The sequence below is a fragment of the Dendrobates tinctorius genome, unplaced genomic scaffold, assembly GCF_039654945.1.
Source record: "Dendrobates tinctorius isolate UK_male_01 unplaced genomic scaffold, ASM3965494v1 ptg000008l, whole genome shotgun sequence".
Lineage (NCBI taxonomy): Eukaryota > Metazoa > Chordata > Amphibia > Anura > Dendrobatidae > Dendrobates > Dendrobates tinctorius.
In genome coordinates, this window is record NW_027361676.1 from 46,339,514 (window position 1) to 46,365,411 (window position 25,898).

The 25,898-nt window shown below is 40.6% G+C and overlaps 1 protein-coding gene across 1 annotated transcript in view; it reads left to right on the forward strand.

Annotated features, from left to right (window-relative positions):
• GALNTL6 (polypeptide N-acetylgalactosaminyltransferase like 6) overlaps positions 1-25,898 on the forward strand; it is a 3,047,192-nt gene that overhangs the window by 1,278,185 nt on the left and 1,743,109 nt on the right. The window contains exon 4 of the mRNA XM_073577390.1: positions 24,220-24,386. Coding sequence (XP_073433491.1) covers positions 24,220-24,386 — 167 coding nt within the window. The remainder of the gene's footprint in view (positions 1-24,219; positions 24,387-25,898) is intronic.

Genomic DNA, 25,898 nt, shown 5'->3' on the forward strand with positions numbered 1-25,898 from the left:
CAACCTTAGATCTCTATTCCATTCAGGGGTGCCAGCTCACATGGAAGATAGCGAATGAATGATTCACCAAGGCCACTAGTTCAGCCATGTGATATAGTTGGTCTATTTTCATTAACAATCTTTGACGTGTGGGTATATTAGCTGATTTCCAGTATATCGGAAATAATAGCTTGGCTGCTGCAAGTATGTTGTGGACTAGAGTGGATGCACGTGTGTGTCCTGGCCACACTGGAAAGTTTAACAGAGCCATCTCTGGTGTTAATTTTATCTTTCGGCCCACAATTTCCTGCACCACTATTTCCGTTATTGTCCAGAAGCGATGTAAAATTGGACAAGTCACCCAAGGATGAAAATATTCTCCGTTCTCATCATCACATCTCCAGCATCTATTATGTGAGCTAACTCGCCACACCTGAAGCTCCACTGGAGAAATATACCACCTAGACACTATGTTATAAGAATTTTCTTGCGCTTTAACACAATTTATTGGGCCATGAGAGTATTTGTAAATTTGTAGTATTTGCGAGCGTGTGAATGAGTGGCCTAAATCTTTTTCCCACTTAGCTATGTAGGCCCTTTTCAAACAAAGGCTTTCATTGAGAAACATCTGGTAAATTGTAGAAAGTATTTTTGAAGTTTGAGATGATTTAGATGAATCCAATCTACAAAAAGATTTCATCCATTATAAGTTTATGCTTAGAACATACAACACTGCCCTTCACCTCTCCAAACAAACCTATTTCAACACTCTCATCACCTCACTGTCCAAGAACACGAAACGTCTCTTTGACGCTTTTCATTCTCTACTCAACCCAAGAGTACAGGCCCCAACCATGGAGCTCCAAGCTGACGATCTGTCCAATTACTTCAAAGAAAAAATTGACCAGATTCGACAGGAAATTATCTCCCAATTACCTCATACCATGCACCGTCCTCCCTCCCCCACTGCATCTAGCTCACTCTCTGATTTTGAACCAGTCACAGAAGAAGTAAGCAGGCTCCTTGCATCTTCTCGCCCAACCACTTGCACCAGTGACCCATTTCCGTCACATCTCCTCCAGTCCCTTTCCCCTGTCATCCCTCACCTAACTAAAATATTTAACCTCTCTCTCTCTTCTGGTATATTTCCCTCCTCATTTAAGCATGCCATCCATCATACATCCACTGCTTAAAAAAAACCATCCCTCGACCAAAACTCTGCCGCTAACTATAGACCTGTCTCTAATCTTCCCTTCATCTCTAAACTCCCAGAGCGCCTGGTCCACTCCCGCCTTATCCGCTATCTCTTTGATAACTCTCTTCTTGACCCTCTCCAATCCGGTTTCTGCTCTTTACACTCTACTGAAACTGCCCTCTCTAAAGTCTCTAATGATCTACTAACAGTTAAATCAAATGGTCATTACTCCATGCTAATTCTCTTGGATCTCTCTGCAGCATTCAACACTGTGGATCATCAGCTCCTCCTCACTATGCTCCATTCCATTGGCCTGAAGGACACTGTTCTCTCCTGGTTCTCCTCCTATCTCTCTGACCACTCCTTTACTGTATCTTTTGCCGGTTCCTCCTCCTCTCACCTTCCCCTTACTGTTGGGGTTCCACAAGCATTGTTTCTAGGCCCCCTCCTCTTCTCCTTGTACACTGCCCCTATTGGTCAAAAAATCAGTAGATTTGGTTTCCAGCACCATCTCTATGCTGATGACACCCAATTATACGCTTCTTCTCCTGACATCACGCCAGCCTTTCTAGAAAACACCAGCGATTGTCTAAACGCTGTGTCTAACATCATGTCCTCACTATATCTGAAACTGAACCTGTCAAAGACTGAACTCCTTGTGTTTCCTCCCTCTACTAATGTACCTATACCCGACATTGCCATTTTTGTGTGCGGTTGCACTATTACTCCCCAGCAACATGCCTGCTGTCTTGGGGTCATACTTGACTCCGAGCTTTTCTTTGTCCCCACATTCGATCACTGGCTCGCTCTTGTCATCTGCACCTCAAAAACATTTCTAGAATTCAACCTTTTCTTACTTTTGACTCTGCAAAAACTCTTACTGTTTCTCTTATTCATTCTTGTTTCGAATATTGTAACTCTCTTCTAATCGGTCTCCCTCTTACCAAACTCTCCCCTCTCCAATCTGTCTTGAATGCTGCAGCCAGAATAATATTCCTCACCAATCGTTACACCAATGCCTCTACCTTGTGCCAGTCATTACACTTGCTACCCATCCACTCCAGAATTCAGTATAAACTTATTACCCTCACCCACAAAGCCCTCTATGGCTCAGCACCACCCACCCTACATCTCCTCCCTTGTTTCAGTATACCCCCTACCTGCGCCCTCCGCTCTGCTGATGACCTGAGGTTAGCATCCTCAATAATCAGAACCTCCCACTCCCGTCTCCAAGACTTTACACGTGCTGTGCCAATTCTTTGTAATACACTTCACAGGTCAATACGATTAGTCCCCAATCCCCACAATTTTAAGCGTGCCCTGAAAACGCATTTATTCAGACTGGCCTATCGCCTCAACACATTAACCTAATCTATCCCTGTGTGGCACAGCCAAAAGTTTTACCATAACCAGGTTCCCCGCATCAAGTTCCCACATGCTTTATGCATCCATTAGCCCTCTGTGTCTGTGCTGTAACACACTTAACATTATGGCTGGTCCATACAATCAGGGCAACTGTTACCACCCACCTTTCGTGTCTACCTCTTTCCTCAAAGACTGTAAGCTTGTGAGTAGGGCCCTCATTCCTCTTGGTATTTGTTATAATCTATGTGATTATTGTTATGCTGTAATGTCTATTGTCTGTACAAATCCCCTCTGAAATGTAAAGTGCTGCGGAATATGTCGGCGTTATAGAAATAAAATTTATTATTATTTATTATTTAACGCATGGGGCATCATATGGCGTGATTTCTCCTGTCAAATCCAAATTGTAACGTATCTTTTTTACAGTTACTTTGAGTATTGCATATTGTGTAAAGTTGAAACTTGAGAGATCCAGCAGTTTGCGTATATCGGGCTGCGAAAGGAGTACCCCCATAAATCACTTGATCTAGTGATATGTTTTCCGGTCGTCTGTTGCTTCTCTCATCAATGGATATGCTTTTGGTGGGAAAAAATATGTGAGAGAGTGAGCAGTGGCGATGATTGAGGTATTAGTATGCTGTGAGCTTTCGCCCATACCTTAAACAATACTTGAGTGAGCGGATTAGGATGAGGAGGTGGTGGATGCTCCTTTGTGTAGGTCAGTGCTTGACAAAGACCATGCTGTGTGGTCAAAACGTTGCACCATTTAGTGCTGGATTAAAGTCCACAATTTTTTCTTGAATTCGAGTGCTGCTTGATTTTTTTCCATGTAGGTCAGTAAAAGTAATGAGAGGGGCTTTGATGAAAGCTCCTCCTCTACCGCCACCCATTGCTTGTCTTGAGACCCTCGGATTAAATCCACTGTTCGTGACAATAGGGCTGCGTAATAATATTTCCTAATGTCAGGGGCACCCATTCCACCCCTGCCCTAGGTAATGTTAATGTGCGGAAGGCTATACGAGGTTTAACACTTTTCCACATATATTAGAGAAAAGGTAATTTACTTTGCCAAGAAAGGAGTCTGATATATGAATTAGTAACATTTGAAACATATATGTAAACTTGGGTAATTTTACATTTTTTAGATTTTTTCTCCCTGTACATGACAAATATGAGTCTTTCCAAGATCAAATGGTAGCAGTAACCTGATATAGTAAGGGGTAATAATTGAGAACAATTCATTGTCACTTCTGGTTAGTTTGATACGTAATATGTTGCTTGGGCCATGTGAAAGAATATAAGCTCTTCAGTTTGGTGAGGGTGTGTTGAAGAACATTAAGATCCAATGCATCAGATTTGGTCGCGTTCACCTTAAAATGTGAAAAGCTGCCATATTCATCAAGAATCTTCACCAAGGCTGGAAAGCTTCTATGAGGCCTTGTCATCAGAACAAACATATCATCTGCAAAGGCCACTGTTTTATAATGTTAATTTCCAATTTGTATGCCCTCTATTTCTTGCCTTTGCTGTATAGCTCTCAACAAGGGTTCCATTGCTAGCACAAAAAGTATTTCTGACAATGGACAACCCTGTCGAGTGCCATTTTTAATGGTGAAAGTATCCGTTAATTAGCCATTGATTCCAATGCGAGCCTTAGGGTTTTTATACACATTCATTATGGTTGCAATTAATTGTTGTAGAAAGCCAAAACCCAACAACGCCTCCTCTAGATATGTCAAGTCCACCCTGTCAAAGGCCTTTTCTGCATCTGTCCCTAAAAGGACCAAGGGAATTTTTCTCTTCCTCGCAAACTGCTTGAGTTGTAATATTTTGTATGCATTCCTTCCCCTCTCTCCCCCCTACAAAACCATTTTGATTTGTAGATTTGTGTTGAGCGGTACCATCCGATATCGTGAAGTATCGGATCGGATTGGATCAGATCGATACTCAAAAAGTATCGGGTATCGCCGATTCCGATACCGGAAACCCTTGCAAGTCAATGGGGCACAAATATCGGAATGAAAATAAACCCTTTCTTTACTTGCACATCCAGTTCGGGAGGGGGGAAGAGTGTGGGCGGTGCGTGGGTGGACACTGTGCGTCTCTGTGTGTGGGTGGTGTCTGTACGGGCCTCTCGGGGGTCTGTGCGGGCCTGCCGGGGGTCAGTTCGGGCCTGCCGGGGGTCTGTGCGGGCTGCCGGGGGGTCTGTGCGGGCTGCTGGGGGTCTGTGCGGGCAGCCGGGTGTCTGTGCAGGCCTGCCGGGGGTCTGTGTGGGCCTGCTGGGGGTCTGTGCGGGCAGCTGGGTGTCTGTGCAGGCCTGCCAGGGGTCTGTGTGGGCCTGCTGGGGGTCTGTACGGGACTGCCGGGGGTCTGTGCCGGCTGCCGGGGGTTGTGTGTGCAGGCATTGTCCGATGGGACTACAAGTCCCATCGGGCTATGCCTGCTACAATGTCAGTGATTGACACATTAGCCAATGATGGGACAGTAGTAGTCCCATCATCCGGCTAATGTGTTGAATGTAAAAAAAAAAACATACATACTACATACATGCTACATATATACTACATTCATACAACATACATACATACATACATACTACATACTACATACATACTACATATATACTACATTCATACTACATACATACATACTACATCCTACATACATACTTAATTTATACTACATTCATGCAACATACATACATACTACATATATACTACATTCATACAACATACATACATACTACATAATACATACATACTACACACATACTACATTCATACAACATACATACATACTACATACTTACTACATATATACAACATACATACACACTATATACAGTTGTGGCCAAAAGTTTTGACACCCCTGCAATTCTGTCAGATAATACTCAGTTTCTTCCTGAAAATGATTGCAAACACAAATTCTTTGGTATTATTATCTTCATTTAATTTGTCTTAAATGAAAAAACACAAAAAGAATTGTCCTAAAGCCAAATTGGATATAATTCCACACCAAACATAAAAAAGAGGGTGGACAAAAGTATTGGCTCTGTTCGAAAAATCATGTGATGCTTCTCTAATTTGTGTAATTAACAGCACCTGTAACTTACCTGTGGCACCTACCAGTTGTTGGTAATAACTAAATCACACTTGCAGCCAGTTGACATGGATTAAAGTTGACTCAACCTCTGTCCAGGGTCCTTGTTTGTACCACATTGAGCATGGAGAAAAGAAAGAAGACCAAAGAACTGTCTGAGGACTTGAGAAACCAAATTGTGAGGAAGCATGAGCAATCTCAAGGCTACAAGTCCATCTCCAAAGACCTGAATGTTCCTGTGTTTACCGTGCGTAATGTCATAAAGAAGTTTAAAGCCCATGGCACTGTGCCTATCCTCCCTAGATGTGGACGGAAAAGAAAAATTGACAAGAGATTTCAACGCCAGATTGTGCAGATGTTGGATAAAGAACCTCGACTAACATCCAAACAAGTTCAAGCTGCCCTGCAGTCCGAGGGTACAACAGTGTCAACCCGTACTATCCGTCGGCGTCTGAATGAAAAGGGACTCTATGGTAGGAGACCCAGGAAGACCCCACTTCTTACCCCGAGACATAAATAAGCCAGGCTGGAGTTTGCCAAAACTTACCTGAAAAATCTAAAACATTTTGGAAGAATGTTCTCTGGTCAGATGAAACAAAAGTAGAGCTTTTTGGGCAAAGGCATCAACACAGAGTTTACAGGAGAAAAAAAGAGGCATTCAAAGAAAAGAACACGGTACCTACAGTCAAACATGGCAGAGGTTCCCTGATGTTTTGGGGTTGCTTTGCTGCCTCTGGCACTGGACTGCTTGACCGTGTGCATGGCATTATGAAGTCTGAAGACTACCAACAAATTTTGCAGCATAATGTAGGGCCCAGTGTGAGAAAGCTGGGTCTCCCTCAGAGGTCATGGGTCTTCCAGCAGGACAATTACCCAAAACACACTTCAAAAAGCACTAGAAAATGGTTTGAGAGAAAGCACTGGAGACTTCTAAGGTGGCCAGCAATGAGTCCAGACCTGTATCCCATAGAACACCTGTGTAGAGATCTAAAAATGGCAGTTTGGAGAACGCACCCTTCAAATATCAGGGACCTGGAGCAGGTTCCCAAAGAAGAATGGTCTAAAATTCCAGCAGAGCATTGTAAGAAACTCATTGATAGTTACCGGAAGCGGTTGGTCGCAGTTATTTTGGCTAAAGGTTGTGCAACCAAGTATTAGGCTGAGGGTGCCAATACTTTTGTCTGGCCCATTTTTGGAGTTTTGTGTGAAATGATCTATGTTTTGCTTTTTGCTTCATTCTCTTTTGTGTTTTTTCATTTAAGACAAATTAAATGAAGATAATAATACCAAAGAATTTGTGTTTGCAATCATTTTCAGGAAGAAACTGAGTATTATCTGACAGAATTGCAGGGGTGTCAATACTTTTGGCCACAACTGTATATATATATATACACTCACTGGCCACTTTATTAGGTACACCATGCTAGTAAGGGGTTGGACCCCCTTTTGCCTTCAGAACTGCCTCAATTCTTCGTGGCAGAGATTCAACAAGGTGCTGGAAGCATTCCTCAGAGATTTTGGACCATATTGACATGATGGCATCACACAGTTGGCGCAGATTTGTCGGCTGCACATCCCTGATGCGAATCTCCCGTTCCACCACATCCCAAAGATGCTCTATTGGATTGAGATCTGGTGACTGAGGAGGCCATTTGAGTACAGTGAACTCATTGTCATGTTCAAGAAACCAATCTGAGATGATTCGAGCTTTATGACATGGCGCATTATCCTGCTGAAAGTAGCCATCAGATGTTGGGTACATTGTGGTCATAAAGGGATGGACATGGTCAGCAACAATACTCAGGTAGGCTGTGGCGTTGCAACGATGCTCAATTGGTACCAAGGGGCCCAAAGAGTGCCCAGAAAAAATTCCCCACACCATGACACCACCACCACCAGCCTGAACCGTTGATACAAGGCAGGATGGATCCATGCTTTCATGTTGTTTACGCCAAATTCTGACCCTACCATCCGAATGTCGCAGCAGAAATCGAGACTCATCAGGCCAGGCAACGTTTTTCCAATCTTCTACTGTCCAATTTCGATGAGCTTGTGCAAATTGTAGCCTCAGTTTCCTGTTCTTAGCTGAGAGGAGTGGTACCCAGTGTGGTCTTCTGCTGCTGTAGCCCATCTGCCTCAAAGTTCGACGCACTGTGCGTTCAGAGATGCTCTTCTGCCTACCTTGGTTGTAACGGGTGGCAATTTGAGTCACTGTTGCCTTTCTATCAGCTCGAACCAGTCTGCCCATTCTCCTCTGACCTCTGGCATCAACAAGGCATTTCCGGCCACAGAACTGCCGCTCACTGGTTTTTTTTTCTTTTTCGGACCATTCTCTGTAAACCCTAGAGATGGTTGTGCGTGAAAATCCCAGTAGATCAGCAGTTTCTGAAATTCTCAGACCAGCCCTTCTGGCACCAACAATCATGCCACGTTCAAAGGCACTCAAATCACCTTTCTTCCCCATACTGATGCTCGGTTTGAACTGCAGGAGATTGTCTTGACCATGTCTACATGCCTAAATGCACTGAGTTGCCGCCATGTGATTGGCTGATTAGAAATTAAGTCTTAACACACAATTGGACAGGTGTACCTAATAAAGTGGCCAGTGAGTGTATATATATGCATAATGCAGCTAGATGTAAATAACAACCAATCAAATTTGGTAAAAAAGACCTGATAATAAATAATTAAAATAATTAAATAAATAATTGGACCATATTTGATTGGTTGTAAAAATCACTGTCTCCTACCATGACGACATACAGAGGTTTTCAGCAGACACTGTCTGTCATAGCAGCCCATTGGTGTCCCGTAATCAACCTAAAGGGGTCCCGCATTGAGTTAGCATCTAATAGCAGTTAGAATAGCTAACCCCCATGTCAGAACACTGTAAATGCAGCTGTCACAGATTGACAGTGGCATTTAAATAGTTAACAGCTGCAAATGAAACTCCATTTCACCCACGGCTGATAGAGACTTATAATGGCTGAATAATTCAGCCATCATCTGCTGGGAAAAATGAGACGGCTTATGATGTATGGGGAGATGGCTTATGATGTACATAGTACATCATATGTCGTTAAGGGGTTAATAGTGTGGAGCAGTTTAAACACATGTCCGCAGAGAATCCAGTGAGCTCTGCCCCCTGGGTAAAGACCATAGAAATCAGCACTAGATAAAAAGGGTCAATGATTCAGGGAATATATGGCAGATTTATAAAAAGAAAGTAATTGAACACTCAGGGGAGCAAGGGGAATAAATGTGGACCAAAATCTGGTCAACTTTTGAAATGCTGAGAGGTCTTCTTCAAAGTGTACATCCGGCTATAAAGTAATATAATTATACTGCTCTGTAATTTCTGTAAATTAATTGAATTAATGATTCTGCACTTAATTGCAAGGACTGGAGGTGGTCTTGTGCTGTCTCCAAGGCTTCTGGCCCCAGCACTGTAGAATGTAATGTGATTCCACAGTCCTAGAGCTGGAAACTTAGCGACTAATCTATAATGCTACTGATGCCGCTGGGTGCCACATTATTAGTGAAAGTGACTTGAAAAGCCTATAACAGTTTTATTATACCTCCTATGACAAGGGGATCAGCTGATCAGTAATGTTGCATAGTTTCACATAAAAGGGAATTGCTTACAAAACAACATTAAGAGCCAAAATTGTGAAAAAAAAATTGCTGCAAATTTTGGGGGTAAAGTAAGCCAAACAGTACTAGTAAAGGCACATTCGTCAAGCATATTAAATGTTTTCATGCTGTCCATATGCAAAACAGATAGTATACTGACAGCACAAGGACCAGTGCAGATCAATGTGTTAGTTGACATGAACATTTTTCCAAAAAGACTGATGGTTTGCTTCTAAAATGTCAGCATGCTCTACTTTGAAAAAATATTCTGTATCAGACATTCCCAGAAAAAGTCACTAGGTGTATAAAAAAAGATCACATGCAGATAACAAATCGTCTGTCATGCGTTTTTCACGGATTCATTACCATTCTAAAGATGAGAATTGTATTGGTCCTTTATATATTGTTCATGTAAAAATCGATGCTGAACGGACATATGAAAAGGGACACACTAACGGCATACAAATTTGATACGGATGACAATACCGGTGAAAAATCAACAGTTTTTTTAAGACATAAAAGAGACAACTTTGCATGCTCTCATTTTACTTCTGGAGAAAAATGATTTTTCACACAAATTTCAGGGAATCTGTATGTTTGTTTTGGCCATCCATATGGCATCCATTTTTGCCATAAAGAGGTTAATAAGTAATAAAGGAGTAATACAGTTGCCTGTCTTTACAATTGCAATGTATCCATGAAAAATGCATGACAAATGGTTGGTAACCTGTATGTGATCTGTTTATTTTTATGCCCACATTAACTTTTAGCTGCCCAATCTCACCCTGAATATCTATCAAAGTAGCGCATTCTGCAAAAATATTCTTGTAAACTACATCATTTGGATTTTCATTGGTCCATATGTTACCTGTTTTGCACATGAACAGCACATGGAGATATAACACGTTCCTCTGGACAAGCCCTAAGTGACATAAACATAGACAAAGACGTGTAAAGATCTGCCAGATTTATCACCCACCATAAGCCACTGTGAAAAACTCAATGCTTTAACGACTGTCAAATCTAAGTTTGCACTGTCTAAAAATTGGTCACACGCTTTGCTGATATGCTGTGGATTTTCTTTATGGATTTGTGCATGTAGAATCAGCCATGTAATATAGTAGGTTGTAAATGGATAAAATTTCCAAAATGTCATCTGTGATGCTCAAAATTTTTACAGAGAAATTGTATTCAATTCATTGAGATTTTCTGTCTGCAATTAAAGAGGGGAAATATAAAGATGATTTGCAATAAAACAACATTTTGCTGCAAATATGTTGAGGAATAACGCAGAGTAGATAAATGTATGGTCGTAGCTTAATGTCCCTTGCGAAACAATTCCTCATAGCAGACAATCTTAATATTAGACGCAGGGAAACATGTGTAAGTGTAGATAAAACAATATTAGTTGTAGTAATATTCACACGGGATTGTGTTCACCACACATAAACCCATTGTCTAATTGCTTTTGTATTTTATGATTTCAATTAACTTTAGTGTATTTATATAAAAGTAACCATAAGAACTATAACATGTTGCATGGCTTAGCCAACATTTTGTAAACTTTCCAAATGGTTCAAAATCTCCTATCATTTTGTGACAATATCAGACCTACTGACAATTGTTTTTAGTCTAGTTCTGTATAAATGTTTTCAAAACAATCCTATTGATTGTAGCTGCTTCAGGTTTATGCAATTCTATGACTACACAGCTGCATACTTCTTCCATTGAAACTTTACATTTTTTTGCATACAGTTGTGTTGATTATTAAAATTAACTGATATTTTGAACAATAAAAATAACGTCATTCTGAAGTATACTGACCTGACAATGTAAGGCTGATCATACACATCATTTAATTTCCAGATAAATTATCTATCCATCACCAGACACCTGTTCATGCACATGCATGCTTGGTTCGGTCAAGTATGTGTGTGTTCTGTGAGGGGAGGGAAGAATAAGCCATTGCCTTGCACTTTGGCAGCGGCTTATGATGCCAAAGAACAAAAGGATGTAACTGATCAGTCTTTCTTTCATCCAACAACTTTGATCATGGAAAATTCAGTAGGTCTTCATTTACATTATATGACTGGCTAGTAAACAGAGATCAGAGGGTATGGCCATAATGTATCTGATATTATGACCATCCTTACTCTACTTCCAGTTCTCCTTACTTTGGTAAAATTAGGAAAGCTGAGGGGACAGATGGTAGGGAGTCAATCAAGACAGCAGGATCAGACTACACTAAATTTTTCATATGGAATGTCAAGGTTCTGTGTAGAACTTGTATACACAAATCAATAATACTTGTTTTATTCTTTATTTTAAAAATATGGAAAGAATAGTTTTGCTGAATTTTTTATTTTTACAGCAAAAGTGCCCATATGCTGATGATATGACAAATATTATGCAATTTTGGCTGTCACATTGTAGAAGGATCAACTTTATTCTCATTTGCACAAGGAAAGACTAGAAGCAATGGGATGAAACTGAATGGGAGGAGACACAGATTAGATATTAGAAAAAACTTTTTGACAGTTAGAGTGATCAATGAGTGGAACAGGCTGCCACGAGAAGTGGTGAGTTCTCCTTCAATGGAAGTCTTCAAACAGAGGCTGGACAGACATCTGACTGGGATGATTTAGCGAATCCTGCTTTGAGCAGGGGGTTGGACCAGATGGCCCAGGAGGTCCCTTCCAACTCTACGATTCTATGATTCTAGAAGAAAATACAAATGATAGGGACAAGGGTGGCCTAAAGTCACACAAGTAATTATTATATAAAATAATATGTCCGAACATTGAAAACATTTATTTTGCATCCTTTTGTTTTTTATCAATCTGTTGTTGTTGAAGCCTTGGATCTTGAAGCTCCACAATTGAAGTTAGTAACACCTTGCCAGCAAATAATGTGGTAGACATGCAAAGCAGAAATCTAACTACATCACCCTTTACTAGGCATGCATCCCATTTGTTTTTTTCATTTTTTTCATTGTAATTATATTCTCGTGAATATGTTTATGCCGTTTTGAAGTTAAGTGTCTGGCATTCAAGCCTTTGGAGATGAAATTTTAAGGTGTAATTTGAACAAGGAAAGAAACATTTTCTGCTAAAGACTACATCAATTGGAAATCTAAGGATTTTTTTTGTTCAGCTGCCATTAAAGGTGATTGCTGGGACGGTGTTAGTATATCAACGGAACGCTCCAGATGGTCACACTTCTGTGGATGGGATTTTGGCAGCACGATCCATTCATAAATCCCATTTGTGTAGAGCTCTTTGGAAAGAGTAACTAAATGAGCAAAAAATAATTACAGGAAAAGGAGTATTCTTTCTTGATAATATGCACAAGCATATAAAGATTTCCTTCCTTGCATCATCTCTTCTTTACAATACAGGGAATAGAGAAAAGCAATCTCAAAGGTTGGTTGCTTCTATATCTTCTCCTTTGAACTTCAGCTGACCTGAAGTCAGGATGCCATTCATATTTCTTATTTGCAAGTATGCAGCTACTATGCTATAAAAAAGATTTATTCTCCTAATTTCCATATAGCAAGTATTAGATTAGTTGGACATTTTAGCATCACTTGAGCTTCTAATCAATAATAGTTAAAAAATAAATGACTAGCCCTGACCCTCTCATTTCTATTACAACAAAATGCTCTCTCAGCAGATCATGAGCTTCTCACCATATATTGGCATTTAAGAGCGAAGGGTTGAGGCAGGCCAAAGCCCGTTACCGATTCATTACATGCTTACAAATGATACAGCTTGCATCCGTAAACTCTTTTTGCCCTTAAGGCAGCTGTCATGTTTCAGAGGATTTGTACGGCAAAGTGAAAAAGATGTTTAAGGAACCCCATGGAGAAAATAAGAAATTAGTCCATAATTAACCTCTCAGCATTGCAAGAGTTGGAGCTAACAGTGTAGTCACTTCTGAATTAGAATGAGGCAATTGGACAAATTATACTAACTGTAATGATCAACACATTTTTAAATAATACCAGCCATGGAAGCTTAAGGTCATGAATAATTATGTGTATATGTGTCCAATATATACGTATTCTACCAGAAAAAGGCCTGATGCTATCGCATTGGGGGTGTGGTGAAATTAACATCTGTTTATGCTTAGTGATGCTGACAGGAGCAGCGCGGGTAGAGCACGCGGTTGTGGCTGTTATTGCACATGCATGGGAATTGCGGCCACGAACTGCGCCTGCACAAGTGACATACACATCACCGCTATTCCTGCGCATGTGTATTAACGACACGACTGTTATTGTGCCTGGGTGTGAATAGAGGAGACGTGTAAAATATATACTCGAGTATAAACCTACCTGAGTATAAGCCGAGGCACCTAATTTTGCCTCAAAAACTGGGTAAGCTTATTGACTCAAGTATAAGCTGGGTATGCATTGTTCCCCATCCTGTCCTGGTATGTATGGCTCCCCTGTCCTGTCCTGGTATGTGTGGCTCCCCTGTCCCTGTCCTGGTATGTGTGGTTCCCCTCATCCCTGTCCTAGTATGTTTGGCTCCTCCCATCCCTGTCCTGAGATGTGTGGCTCCTTCCTGTCCTGTCAGGGTATGTGGCTTCTCCCATCTCTGTCCTGCTATGTGGCTCCCCTGTCCCTGTCCTGGTATATGTGGCTCCCCCGTCCTGTCCTGGTATGTGGATCCCCCTGTCCTGTCCTGGTATGTGGCTCCCCTTGTCCCTGTCCTGTTATGTGGCTCCCCATCCCTGTCCTGGTATGTGTGTCTCGCTCTGTCCCTGTCCTAGTATGTGTGGCTCCCCCGTCCCTGTCCTGGTATATGTGGCTCCCCCCTTCCCTGTACTGGTATGTGTGGCTCCTCCCATCCCTGTCCCAGTATGTGTGGCATCTCCCTGTCCTGTCAGGGTATGTGACTCCCTCCGTTCCTATCCTGCTATGTTGCTCCCCCGTTCCTGTCCTGGTATATGTGGCTCCCCCAGTCCTGTCCTGGTATGTGGCTCCCCCTGTCCCTGTCCTGGTATGTGGCTCCCCTGTCCCTGTCCTGTATGTGTGGCTCACCCCATCCCTGTCCTGGTATGTGTGGCTCCCCCATCCCTATCCTGGTATGTGTGGCTCCCCATCCCTGTCCTTGTATATGTGGCTCCTCCCATCCCTGTCTTGGTATGTGTGGCTCCCCCCTGTCCTGTCAGGGTATGTGGCTCCCCCAGTCCCTGTCCTGCTATGTGTGGCTCCCCCATCCTTGTCCTGGTATGTGTGGCTCACCCTGTCCTGTCCTGGTATGTGGCTCCCCCATGCCTGTCCTGCTATGTGTGGTTCCCTCGTCCCTGTCCTGGGATGTGTGGCTCCCCCTGTCCTGTCAGGGTATGTGGCTCCCCCATCCCTGCCCTGCTATGTGTGGCTCCCCCATCCCTGTCCTGGTATGTGTGACTCCCCCTGTCCTGTCCTGGTATATGGGGCTCCCCTGTCCCTGTCCTAGTATGGAGGGTCCCCAATCCCTGTCCTGGTATGTGGGGCTCCCCCCATCCCTGTCCTGGTATGTGTGGCTCCCCCCGTCCTGTCCTGGTATGAGTGCCTCTCCCTGTCCTGTCCTGGTATGTGTGGCTCCCCCATCCCTGTCCTGGTATGTGTGGCTCCCCCCGTCCCTGTCCTGGTATGTGTGGCTTCCCCTTCTGTATGTATGGCTCCCTGGTCCCATCCTGTATGTATGGCTCCCTGGTCCCATCCTGTTTGTATGGCTCCCTGGTCCCATCCTGTATGTATGGCTCCCTGGTCCCATTCTGTATGAATGGCTCCCAGGTCCCACAGGTCCCATCCTGTATGCATAGCTTGTTTTGGCTCAGCTCCCCTGGTCCTCATTCGTCCTCCCCGGTCCTCCTCCATCCTCTCTGGTCCTCCTCCATCCTCCCTTGTCCTCCTTTTGCAGTGGCTGCAACATTCCTGCATCTCTCTCAGTTTTCCAGCAGCACTTCCTGTACTCAGTGGTCAGGTGATACCGCTCATTAAAGTAATGAGTATGCACTCCACGGCTTTGGGCGTGGAGACGTGTCCATATTCATTATTTTAATGAGCGGTACAATGTGACCGCTGAATACAGGAAGTGCTGCTGGAAGGCGGGAACAGAGAGATGCAAGAATGATGCAGCCACTATGCCAGGAGTGGATGAGTATGCTGTCACAGCTGCTCTCTTCTGCCGCTCCCCATCCCCCGCTGGCTTGCTGGCTTATACTCAAGTATATACCATAAGTCACTTGCGCAGGTGCAAGTGACATTGCCGCGGTGTCTTATTTGATTTAGGGACAGTGGCCAACTGGCAATTATATATGTAGATATGCATAAAATACATATTGCATTTACGTGTAAGTGTAATATATATATATATATACATATATATATATATATATATATATACTTTCTCTACTCATGGTTAGTGTTTGGGTGAAGCCATTTATTGTCAAACTAATTTGTTCTCTCTTTCTAAATCATAATAACAACCCAAAACAGCCAGACAACCATGATCAAAGGTTCACATACCACATTTATTATTACCATGTATTGCCCCCTCTAACATCAATGACAGCTTGAAGTCTTTTGTGGTAGTTGTGTATGAGGTTCTTTATTTTCTCAGATGGTAAATCTACCCACTCTTCTTGGGAAAAACCCTCCATTTCCTGTAAATTCCTGGGCTGTCTAGCATGATTTGTTTGCTTGAAATCTCCCCAGAGTGGCTCAATAATATTGAGGTCAGGAGACTGAGATGGCCACTCCAGAAGCTTCACTTTTTTCTGCTGTTTCCAATGACAGGTCAACTTGGCCTTGTGTTTTTGATCATTATCATGTTGGAACATCCAAGTATGTCCCATACGCCTCTTGCTGGCTGGTGATTACAAATTTGCCTCCAGTATTTGCTGATTATGTGCTGCATTCATCTTTCCTTCAACTTTGACCAAGTTTACTGTGCCTTTGTAGTTCACTCATCCCCAAAACATTAGCAATCAACCTACATGCTTGACATTAGGAAAGGTGTTCCTTTCATCACAGGCATTGTTGACCTTTCTCCACATGTAACGTTTATGGCTGTGACCAATTTTCCTGGCTGTTGTGGACAAAATTTTTGTGGGTCTACCTGACCTTGGGTTTGTTTTTACAGAGCCCCTGATTTTCCATTTGTCAATCACAGTTTGAATGCTGATGACTGACATTATCAATTTCTTGGATATACAGTGCCCTACAAAAGTGTTCAGCCCCCTGGAACTTTTCAACCTTTTCCCACATATCATGCTTCAAACATAAAGATGCCAAATGTAAATTTTTGGTGAAGAATCAACAAGTGGGACACAATTGTGAAGTTGAACAAAATGTATTGGTTATTTTAAATTTTTGTGGAAATTCAAAAGCTGAATAATTTGATTGAAACAAAGATTGAGTTGTTTGGTCATACAAAAGGGCGTTATGCATGCGCTGTATTGTTGACCGATGCATAGTGACACCATCTGCAGCAAGATGATGCTGCAGGTCTTTGGAGGTGGTCTGTGGATTGTCCTTGACTGTTCTCACCATTCTTCTTCTCTGCCTTTCTGATATTTTTCTTGGCCTGCCACTTCTGGGCTTAACAAGAACTGTACCTGTGTTCTTCCATTTCCTTACTATGTTCCTCACAGTGGAAACTGACAGGTTAAATCTCTGAGACAACTTTTTGTATCCTTCCCCCTGAAAAGCTATGTTGAATAATCTTGGTTTTCAGATCATTTGAGAGTTGTTTTGAGGAGCCCATGATGCCACTCTTCATAGGAGAATCAAATAGGAGAACTACTTGCAAGTGGCCACTTTAAATACCTTTTCTCATGATTTGATACACCTGGCTATGAAGTTCAAAGCTCAATGAGGTTACAAAACCAATTTAGTGCTTCAGAAAGTCAGTAAAAAGTAGATAGGAGTGTTCAAATCAAGAAAATGAAAAGGGTGCCCATACTTTTGCACCGGTCAAATTTTGTTTAAATGCAGATTGCACATTTTCTGTTAGTACAATAAACCTCATTTGAATCCAGAAATATAACTGAGCCCATCAGTTATTAGATATATGAAACTGAAATACCTGTTGCAAAAACCAAAATTGTTATAAAGAAAAAAGGTTAACATTAATAGGGGTGCCCAAACTTTTACATATGACTGTATTGAGGATTTTTTCCTTCCTACTGTGTGATAGCAATTATAATATTATGCTTGCATGCATGCAGCAGATAACTTATGTACTAGTTTGTTTGTACAATACTTTCCCGTGAGGATCATTAATACCCCCAGGTTTACCATCCCAAACTTTTTTGTAAATGCGGTATCTGTCTTACTTTTTAAAAAAAAAATCTTTTATGAAGTTGTTTAATAAAAATTAATATTTAAATTGAGATATGGCTGTGTGTAAAGCTTTATTTCTTCGGTGTTATATTGTTACTTACATGGATAAACTATATTTATTTATATTTACTTGTTGATGTGTTTTAGACAATTTTATCAACACTTAAAAGTTTTTAGTAAGGAAATGTGGCCAAATATGCCAAACATGACATGGTATAAGAAAAAGGAGATGACCTAGTAAAAAGATCCAGCTTTCATATCCACATCTAGACATACTGCTGCAACCCATTCCCTGGTCACTAGGTGATGGAGCCCAAATACCATGAGAACTGCTGGATGTCAGTTTAAGAAACAGGAAACTGCCTAGCATAAAGACCTAGTTGTCATATTTGTCTCTATACATTCTGCTGCAACCCCTGCCCCGGCTGATACCGGGCATTGCACTATTAACACGATTACTGCTGGATGGCAGCAGTGTGTGATAGTTTAGCTTCTAATTTGTTGAAACTAGTTGCCTCCTGTCCACCTGTGTTTTGCTGCAGTGAACTGGAATCAGCTCTCTAGTGTGAGTTATAGGTGGGACTCCTTTCTATATAAATCTCCGGTAGACAGTGTTTAGGTGTCAGCCATTTAGTTAGTTCAGCTAGTCCTGGTCCCTCTAAGCCTTTACTCCTTTATGCTATTTTGTAAATCCTGTTATCAAACCTCAGCTAATATTTTCACCACTTGCCTTTGGATATTATCTCTGATGTGACTTCCTGATTTTGACCCCACCTGACAGCTCCTATTGCCAATGATTCACTCCTTGGGCAGGTAGCCCTTCTGTGGACTCTCTCCAGTGAACCCTGTTGTAACAGGATGATCCTCCTCAAGTTCTACAGGCATGCTTTTCTCCCAAGTGATTTTTTAATAAGAATTTTTAGACATTTGTTGAAAGTGGCACTTTCATGTTTACAATGCTTGGCCATAAAAAAGCCAAGCACTAATTCCTTGCCTCTTTTTCTTTAAATCCAATATATTTTAATAGAGAGTGCTTATAGCTGCTGCTCTCAGTGCTGTGGGAGGTTACTGTAATTTTTCAGGGCACGCCAGCATGACTAAATGCCGGTGACTCCCGGGATAAATGAAGTTCACTGTATCTAGGTGCCGCACTTTCAGTGTGGTGGTCAGGTACTTTCATAATGCTATTAACCTGCAGATTAACTCTATCTCTGCAGCTTAATAGCATTATCCATCATAACAGCTTTCCTTTAACCCCTTCATGACCTCCGCCGTACTAGTACTGCTCTGCGGGAACTGCATTTCTGCCTGCAGCAGTACTAGTATGGCGGCACGATCACCGCAACCTCACGCTCAGCGCCCAGTGATCGGTTGTGGGTGTCAGCTTTATGTGACAGCTGACACCCCGCAGCAATGCCCACAATCGATGCTAGCTCCAATCATGGATATTTAACCCCTCAATAATGAAAGCAGCTTAGAGAAGCATCATGCAGGAAGGGGACTCCCTGAGCGCTTCCATCAGAATAAAGCGATGTGATCGCACTATTCTGAGAGTTTCCATGGAGACCCCTGGCACCAAGATGGCCATAGGGTCCTTCCGAGTCCTGCATAGAGGTGACTTCTCAGCGCCTGCTGAGAGTAGGACCTGATAAGCCTCCTACCCTGCCTGTCAGATCGCTGATCTGATACTCAGCAGCAGTAAATGTCAGATCAGTGATCTGACATTATATGGTAATGTCCCATACTGGGACAATGTAAACGTTAAAAAAATTATAATGTGTAAAAATATTTTTAAAAAGTCCTCAAATAAAGAAATAATAAAATAAATATTTTACCAATAAATACATTTATTTATGTAAATTAAAAAAACATAAAAGTACACATATTTGGTATCACTGCGTCCATAATGACCCGCTCTATAAAATAGTCCCATTAGTTAACCCCTTCAAAGAACACTTTAAAAAAATAAATAAAAAATGAGGCAAAAAACAATGCTTTATCATCATACCGCTGAACAAAAAGTGCACACGATCAAAAAGATGAATGTAAATAAAAGTGGTAGGGCTGAAAACATCATCTTGTCCCACAAAAAACAAGTCACCATAGAGCTTCATCAGCAGAAAAATAAACAAGTTACAGCTCTCAGATTAAAGCGATGCAAAAATAATAATTTTTTTCTATAAAAAAGTTTTTATTATGTAAAAGCGTCAAAGCATAAAAAATTATATAACTGAGGTATCGCTGTAATCGTGCTGACCTTAAGAATAAAGCTGCTTTACCAATTTTACCACATGCAGAACAGTACAAAAAAAAATTCCTGAATTGCTGATTTTGTTCATTCTGTCTCCCAAAAATCGGAATAGAAAGTTATAAAAAAAGTCATGTGCCCTAAAATGCTACCAATAAAAATATGGTGATGAAAAAAACTTGTTTTTGCAATAAAAAGCCCTGCCGTGTGCCAAAACAGTAGCTTTCCCCCACATATGGGGTATCGGCGTGCTCAGGGCAAATCGCAGAACAAATTGTATGAAGCAATTTCTCCTGTTACCCTTATGAAAATTGAAAATATGGAGCTAAAATAGATTTATTTGGGAAAAATGTGATTTTTTTTATTTCCACGGCTCTACGCTGTAAACTACTGTGAAGCACCTGTGCGCTCAAGGTGCTCAATACACATCTAGATAATTTACATAAGGGGTCTAGTTTCCAAAATGGTGTCACATGTGGGGGGTTCCACTGTTTAGGCACATTAGGGGCTCTTCAAACACAACATTGCATCCGCTAATTATTCCACCAAATTTTAAATTCAAAAAGTAAAATGGCACACCTTCAATTCCGAGCCCTGCTGTGTGCCCAGACAGTAGATTTCCCCCACATATGGGGTATTGGCATGCTCAGGAGAAATTGCAAAATAAAATATATGTTCCATTTTCTCCTGTTACCCTTGCAAAAGTAATAAAATAGGTCTAAATGAAAATTTTTGTGAAAGTAAAAAAAATGTTTATTTTTTCTTCCACATTCTAAAAATTTCTGTGAAGCACCTGAAGGATTAATGAACTTCTTGAATATTGTTTTGAGCACCTCGAGGGGTGCAAATTTTAGAATGGTGTCACTTTTTGGTATTTTTTGTCATGTACATCCCTCAAAGTCACTTCAAATGTGATGTCGTCTCTAAAAACAATGGTTTTGTAAAATTTGTTGAAAAAATTAGATATCGATGGTCAGCTTTTAACCTTTATAACTTCCTAACAAAAAAAATTTTGGTTCCAAACTTATGCTTATGTAAAGGAAACATGTGGGAAATGTTATTTATTAACTATTTTGTGCAATATGACTCTCTGATTTAAGGGCATAAAAATTAAAAGTTGGAAAATTGGAAAATTTTCAAAATTTTCACCAAATCGCCATTTTTTTCACAAATAAACACAAGTCATATCAAATTTTTTTTTACTGCTATCATAAAGTACAATATGTCATGAGAAAACATTCTCAGAATCAGTGGGATCCATTGAAGCGTTCCAGAGTTATCACCTCATAAATGGACAGTGGTCAGAATTGTAAAAATTGGCTGGGTCGGAAAGGTGAAAACAGGCTGGGTTGCAAAGGGGTTGTCTACAAGTGGCATTCAACACGAGTCTGCTACACATCTTTGTCCCTTAGGGCTCATACCCATTTGCAATTAAAAGAACGGTCCATTTTCTGGAAGGACAAAACGGACCAAAACTATGCGATTGTCATGTGATTTGTATGCGATTTTTAATTGCACCATCTGTTTTACATCCGTTTTTCATCCGTTTTACATCCATATGCAATGCTTTTTTTTTCTATGCAACTATATTGCTACAGTCATTCACAGGACCATTTATAGTGTTCTGTGACACAGAATGGTAATGTATCTGTTAAAAACTGACAGAAAACGGATTGTCTGTTTTTCGTCCATCTTTTTATCGCATCCATTGACTTGCATTGGCGTTTCTCATCGGAAAATCGCAGCAAATCGCAGCATGTTGCGATTTTTTTTCTCAGTCTGATTTCGCACGAGAAAAAAATCGCAAATGATGTCATCTATTGAATAACATTTGTCAGAGTACAATCCGATTTTTTATCGGATTGCACTCGTCCGATTTTCTCTCCAGTGAGTATGAGCCCACACAGTCAATTTTGGGGTGGCTAGTATGAATACTTTACTTGTGTACTGTAAAGAAAAAGCTTGCAATGTCTTTGAAAGTAGAATATAAGCATTAGATTATATTCACTAAAAGCTCTGTCACCATCTGCTAAATGGAAAAGTTTTCAAGCCATCTGGTTATCTATCCACCCAAGCTTATTGAACATCATAATACGCTAGTTCCAAACATTGTTCACATAGAGTTACTTAGATCATGTATTATGTACAAAACATCTCTAAACTTATGTTGTCCATTTTCCTGAGCAATGATCAGATCACTTTGAGTGCTTGTATTCCATACAGCAGAAATAACTTTACAAGTAGTTGTGTGGGTCAATAATTTCAGAGGTAGCAAGGAATTAAAAACTCCTCTACGTCTATTGATCTGTTTGCTACGGATTCAGCAGAATAAAAAATAACTACAACACAAATAAAAAATGAATAAATTAACAATAGACCTATCTTTCCTGACTGTAGGTACATGTACTGTACAAATACTGATAATAATATGTTCTTTTTAATATTGGATTCTGCTCTGTATCTAGATTTTGTACTTGACCAAAACTCCAAGTACAGGGTATCAGGATCCTGACAGCGCTGGCGTACAGCCTCTGCTGAGCAGGGACTTTAGCAAGCCGGCACGGGACCTATGGTCATGTGACTGCAAGGGGGCGGGGCTTAGCATCCTGCTTTCAAAGAAGACAGCAAAATCAGAGTCAGGCAAAACGGAGGTCGTTCACAGTACGGACAGCGAGGTACAGGAGGGGTAAACAGACGGGAGGTCAGACAAAGCCAAAGGTCAATAGGGCGACGCAGTACCAAGGGGACGAGCAGAGAGAAGTCGGGTCACAAGCAGAGAGTCATACACGAGAGGTAGCGCAGTACAAGAGAGACAGGCAGAACTTGTAACAGGGTCAGAACCGAATCAAAACCACACAAGCAAGCAAGATATCAGGCACAAGGCACACATTTTGGATACACCAAAATAAAATGGGAATGGTTGGTGATATCAACTTCCTGTTTGTGGAACATTAGTATATGGGAGGGGGAAACTTTTCAGGATGGTGGTGACTAGAGTTGAGCAACTTTTGTCAGATCGGGTTTCATGAAACAATATTTGTTTCAGATGAAACTGGTCCGACAAGGGCAAAAAAAGTCAGAGTTTCGTCCGAAACCCGACCCCAATGTAAGTCAATGGGGATTAAAAGTCGGCATTGAGTGGATGAATGTCATCCACTTTAAATGGCCCACCCTGTATATCCAAAATAAATACAAGGATTGAAATTGAGTCTGTGTGTGTCCTAAAAGGGATAAATGTATATTGTGAGTACTATTTGCATCAAGAACTATCATAAAAGTGGGAAATATAGAGTCCAGCTCACCCGCATGCTCTGTTTGAAGATCCGGAGCAAAGGAAGAGTTTAGACATTTTCTTACAAATGGAAAGGCATTGGGAATGATGTTCTTAGTTATCTGGAGTACGTCTGGTGGAGGTGAATTGTATCCATGTAGTGAATCATAAATCCAGCTGTTAAATTGAGTCACAGAATTGAACATCTTTATCATTTTGAATTCCCAAATTTTTCTTTCTCTGTCGTCCTTAAAATTACTTTTTAGTATTAACATTTTTAAGTCTGTCATACAATGCCCAGTTCAAGAGAAATGTTTTCCCACTGTCGTGTCTATTTCACTTCTGATTGTTTGGTATCCCTTAAAATGTTGTGCCTTTTTCTTATTAATTTATTTGCATTCCTATCTAAAGGAGGATCCTCTGTGCTCTGAAAGCTTGCAAACATATATTATTCTCTGGTTAGCCAATAAAGGTATCACTCCGAAAATACTTTTGACATCATTGGGCAGAAAAGCATTCAATATATTATTTTTTTCTTCACAGTACCACTATATAATTTGCTTTGGACTTGAATAATTGCAAAGAAATAAAAATACAGATCCACGAAAATCCAAAAACTCTTCTTTATTGGTGTGAAAAGAAAGCAATCCAGTCAGTGTATTAAAATGCCATGGTAGTAAACACAACAATTAATTTCAGGTAGTGAAACCCTTTATCATGTTGAGCAAAATATGATAAGGATATTCAATTCCAAATAAAATAAAGGGATAATTCTAAAATCATGTAAGTAACAAGCTCCTGGTATTCTACCGGTTGCACATTTTATGGTATGTTGAGAGTGAGCTGCTGTGTAGCAAACTTCTAAGTTGTTATTGAAACTTTCCTCCCTATGCTACTTTTGCATTATCACCTATTGTTTTTGTCATTAAGAAATAAATTCATGTTTACTATTCGTTCTAGAGGAATTAATCTGGTCTTTGATGAAACAAGTCATCTCATATACTCAGTCAGCAAAATAAGGCTATTTATATTGTCTGCAATCCCTTTGTATGTATATAAATGACAAAACACACATTATGCTTTCTTTTCAGCTGCAAGTACAAATTTTATTTAGAAAAGCTGCCAAACACCAGCATTATTATTCCATTTCACAATGAGGGATGGACCTCACTACTCAGAACCATACACAGCGTGATCAACAGGACACCGGACAGTCTCATAGAAGAAATCATTTTGGTAGATGACTTCAGTGACAGAGGCAAGTTACATTATCAATTATGTAAGCTGAACTTTGTTAAAAAAATGAATGGCATCTAATTAATTTAAACCTAAATATGTGCAAAATGTACAATTTATGTATGATCTCCATATACTTCTCAACTTTGAAATTGCAAAAAAAAAGTAAAGGTCATGAAATTATTGAAATCAAAGATTGACATTAGAGTTGAGCGACTTTGGTCGGATCGGGTTTCATGAAACAAAATTTGAGTCGTATGAAACTGGTCCGACTTGGGCAAAAAAAGTCGGAGTTTCGTCCGAAACCCGACCCCAATGCAAGTCAATGGGGAATAAAAGTCGGCATTGAGCGGATGACATTCATCCACTCAATGCTGACTTTTATTCCCCATTGATGTATCAGGCACCTCTGCCTCCAGAACACCCCCCTTGTTAACACTGGAATTGTTCAGTCTGGTCTTGATGAATCAGTGCCAATTTTTAAAAAACATCTTAATTTATTCAGTATCAAGTATCAGCACCTTGGACAGAAATACACAAACACACACACACACACACACACTTTAGCATGCAATCAACAAGGTTTTTATTGGAATCTTCTACCATGCTGAAAGCACCTGGGCACACAAATCATCAAGATTCACAACTAACAAACCAGTTGCATCTCAGAAATGTTCAGGAAGAGACAAGTCCAGAGATGCTTCAGGCCATGATAGCATATTAAGGTCATGCGAGCTGCTTACAGTATTGAGCCTAGTGTTGCTATTTAAAAAAATTACTTCGGGGACACTTTACAGAAATGGCCATACAACTGATTTTGGGGTCAAATCGATGTAATGCCATGCTGTTAGTTTAACCGGAATGAAGAATAGATGGGTCAGGCTAGTGTACACTATGCCACTCCAACCATATTCCCTGGGAGTAGGACCAATCTGATATTTCCTTGTGAAAGTTTCTTCCTTGACTTCAAGTCATCAGTCTCAAAGGTCTATCTTGGTGGCTGGAAAGAAGGTTTATCCTTTAGCGATGAGTGATGCTTTTGTTTTGAATGCAATAATAGCCAGAGATTGTTCTGGGTACTACTTGAACAACACCAAGAATAGTCATTCACAAGGGAATGTACTAAAATGGAGCTTCAAGTTTCAAAAGAAGATGCTAACAGTGTATATTGATGATTTGCATGCCCAAGTGCATTCTTCATGCAGGACATTGCTGAGACAATCAATTAATAAGCTCATCGATACTATGGCAAGGTATGAAAGTATGATACATAATAAATTGAGATGCTTTGAATTTTTGTTTTTATTTTTTATGATTAGCATATCATTAGCAATTCTATCTATCCTGTAACTTCTATAAGTTCCCAACTTTCCCTTGTTGATGTTGCAATTTCATTGTTGAGGAGCATATTTGGAATTATGTGAAAAAATCTGTAGTGTATTCTTGAAAGTAATGCAATGTATAATTGGTACATAGGATAATAAAATTATTTCAGCCTCAAAGAATAACAAAAGAAGAAAACTGCAAAAATATA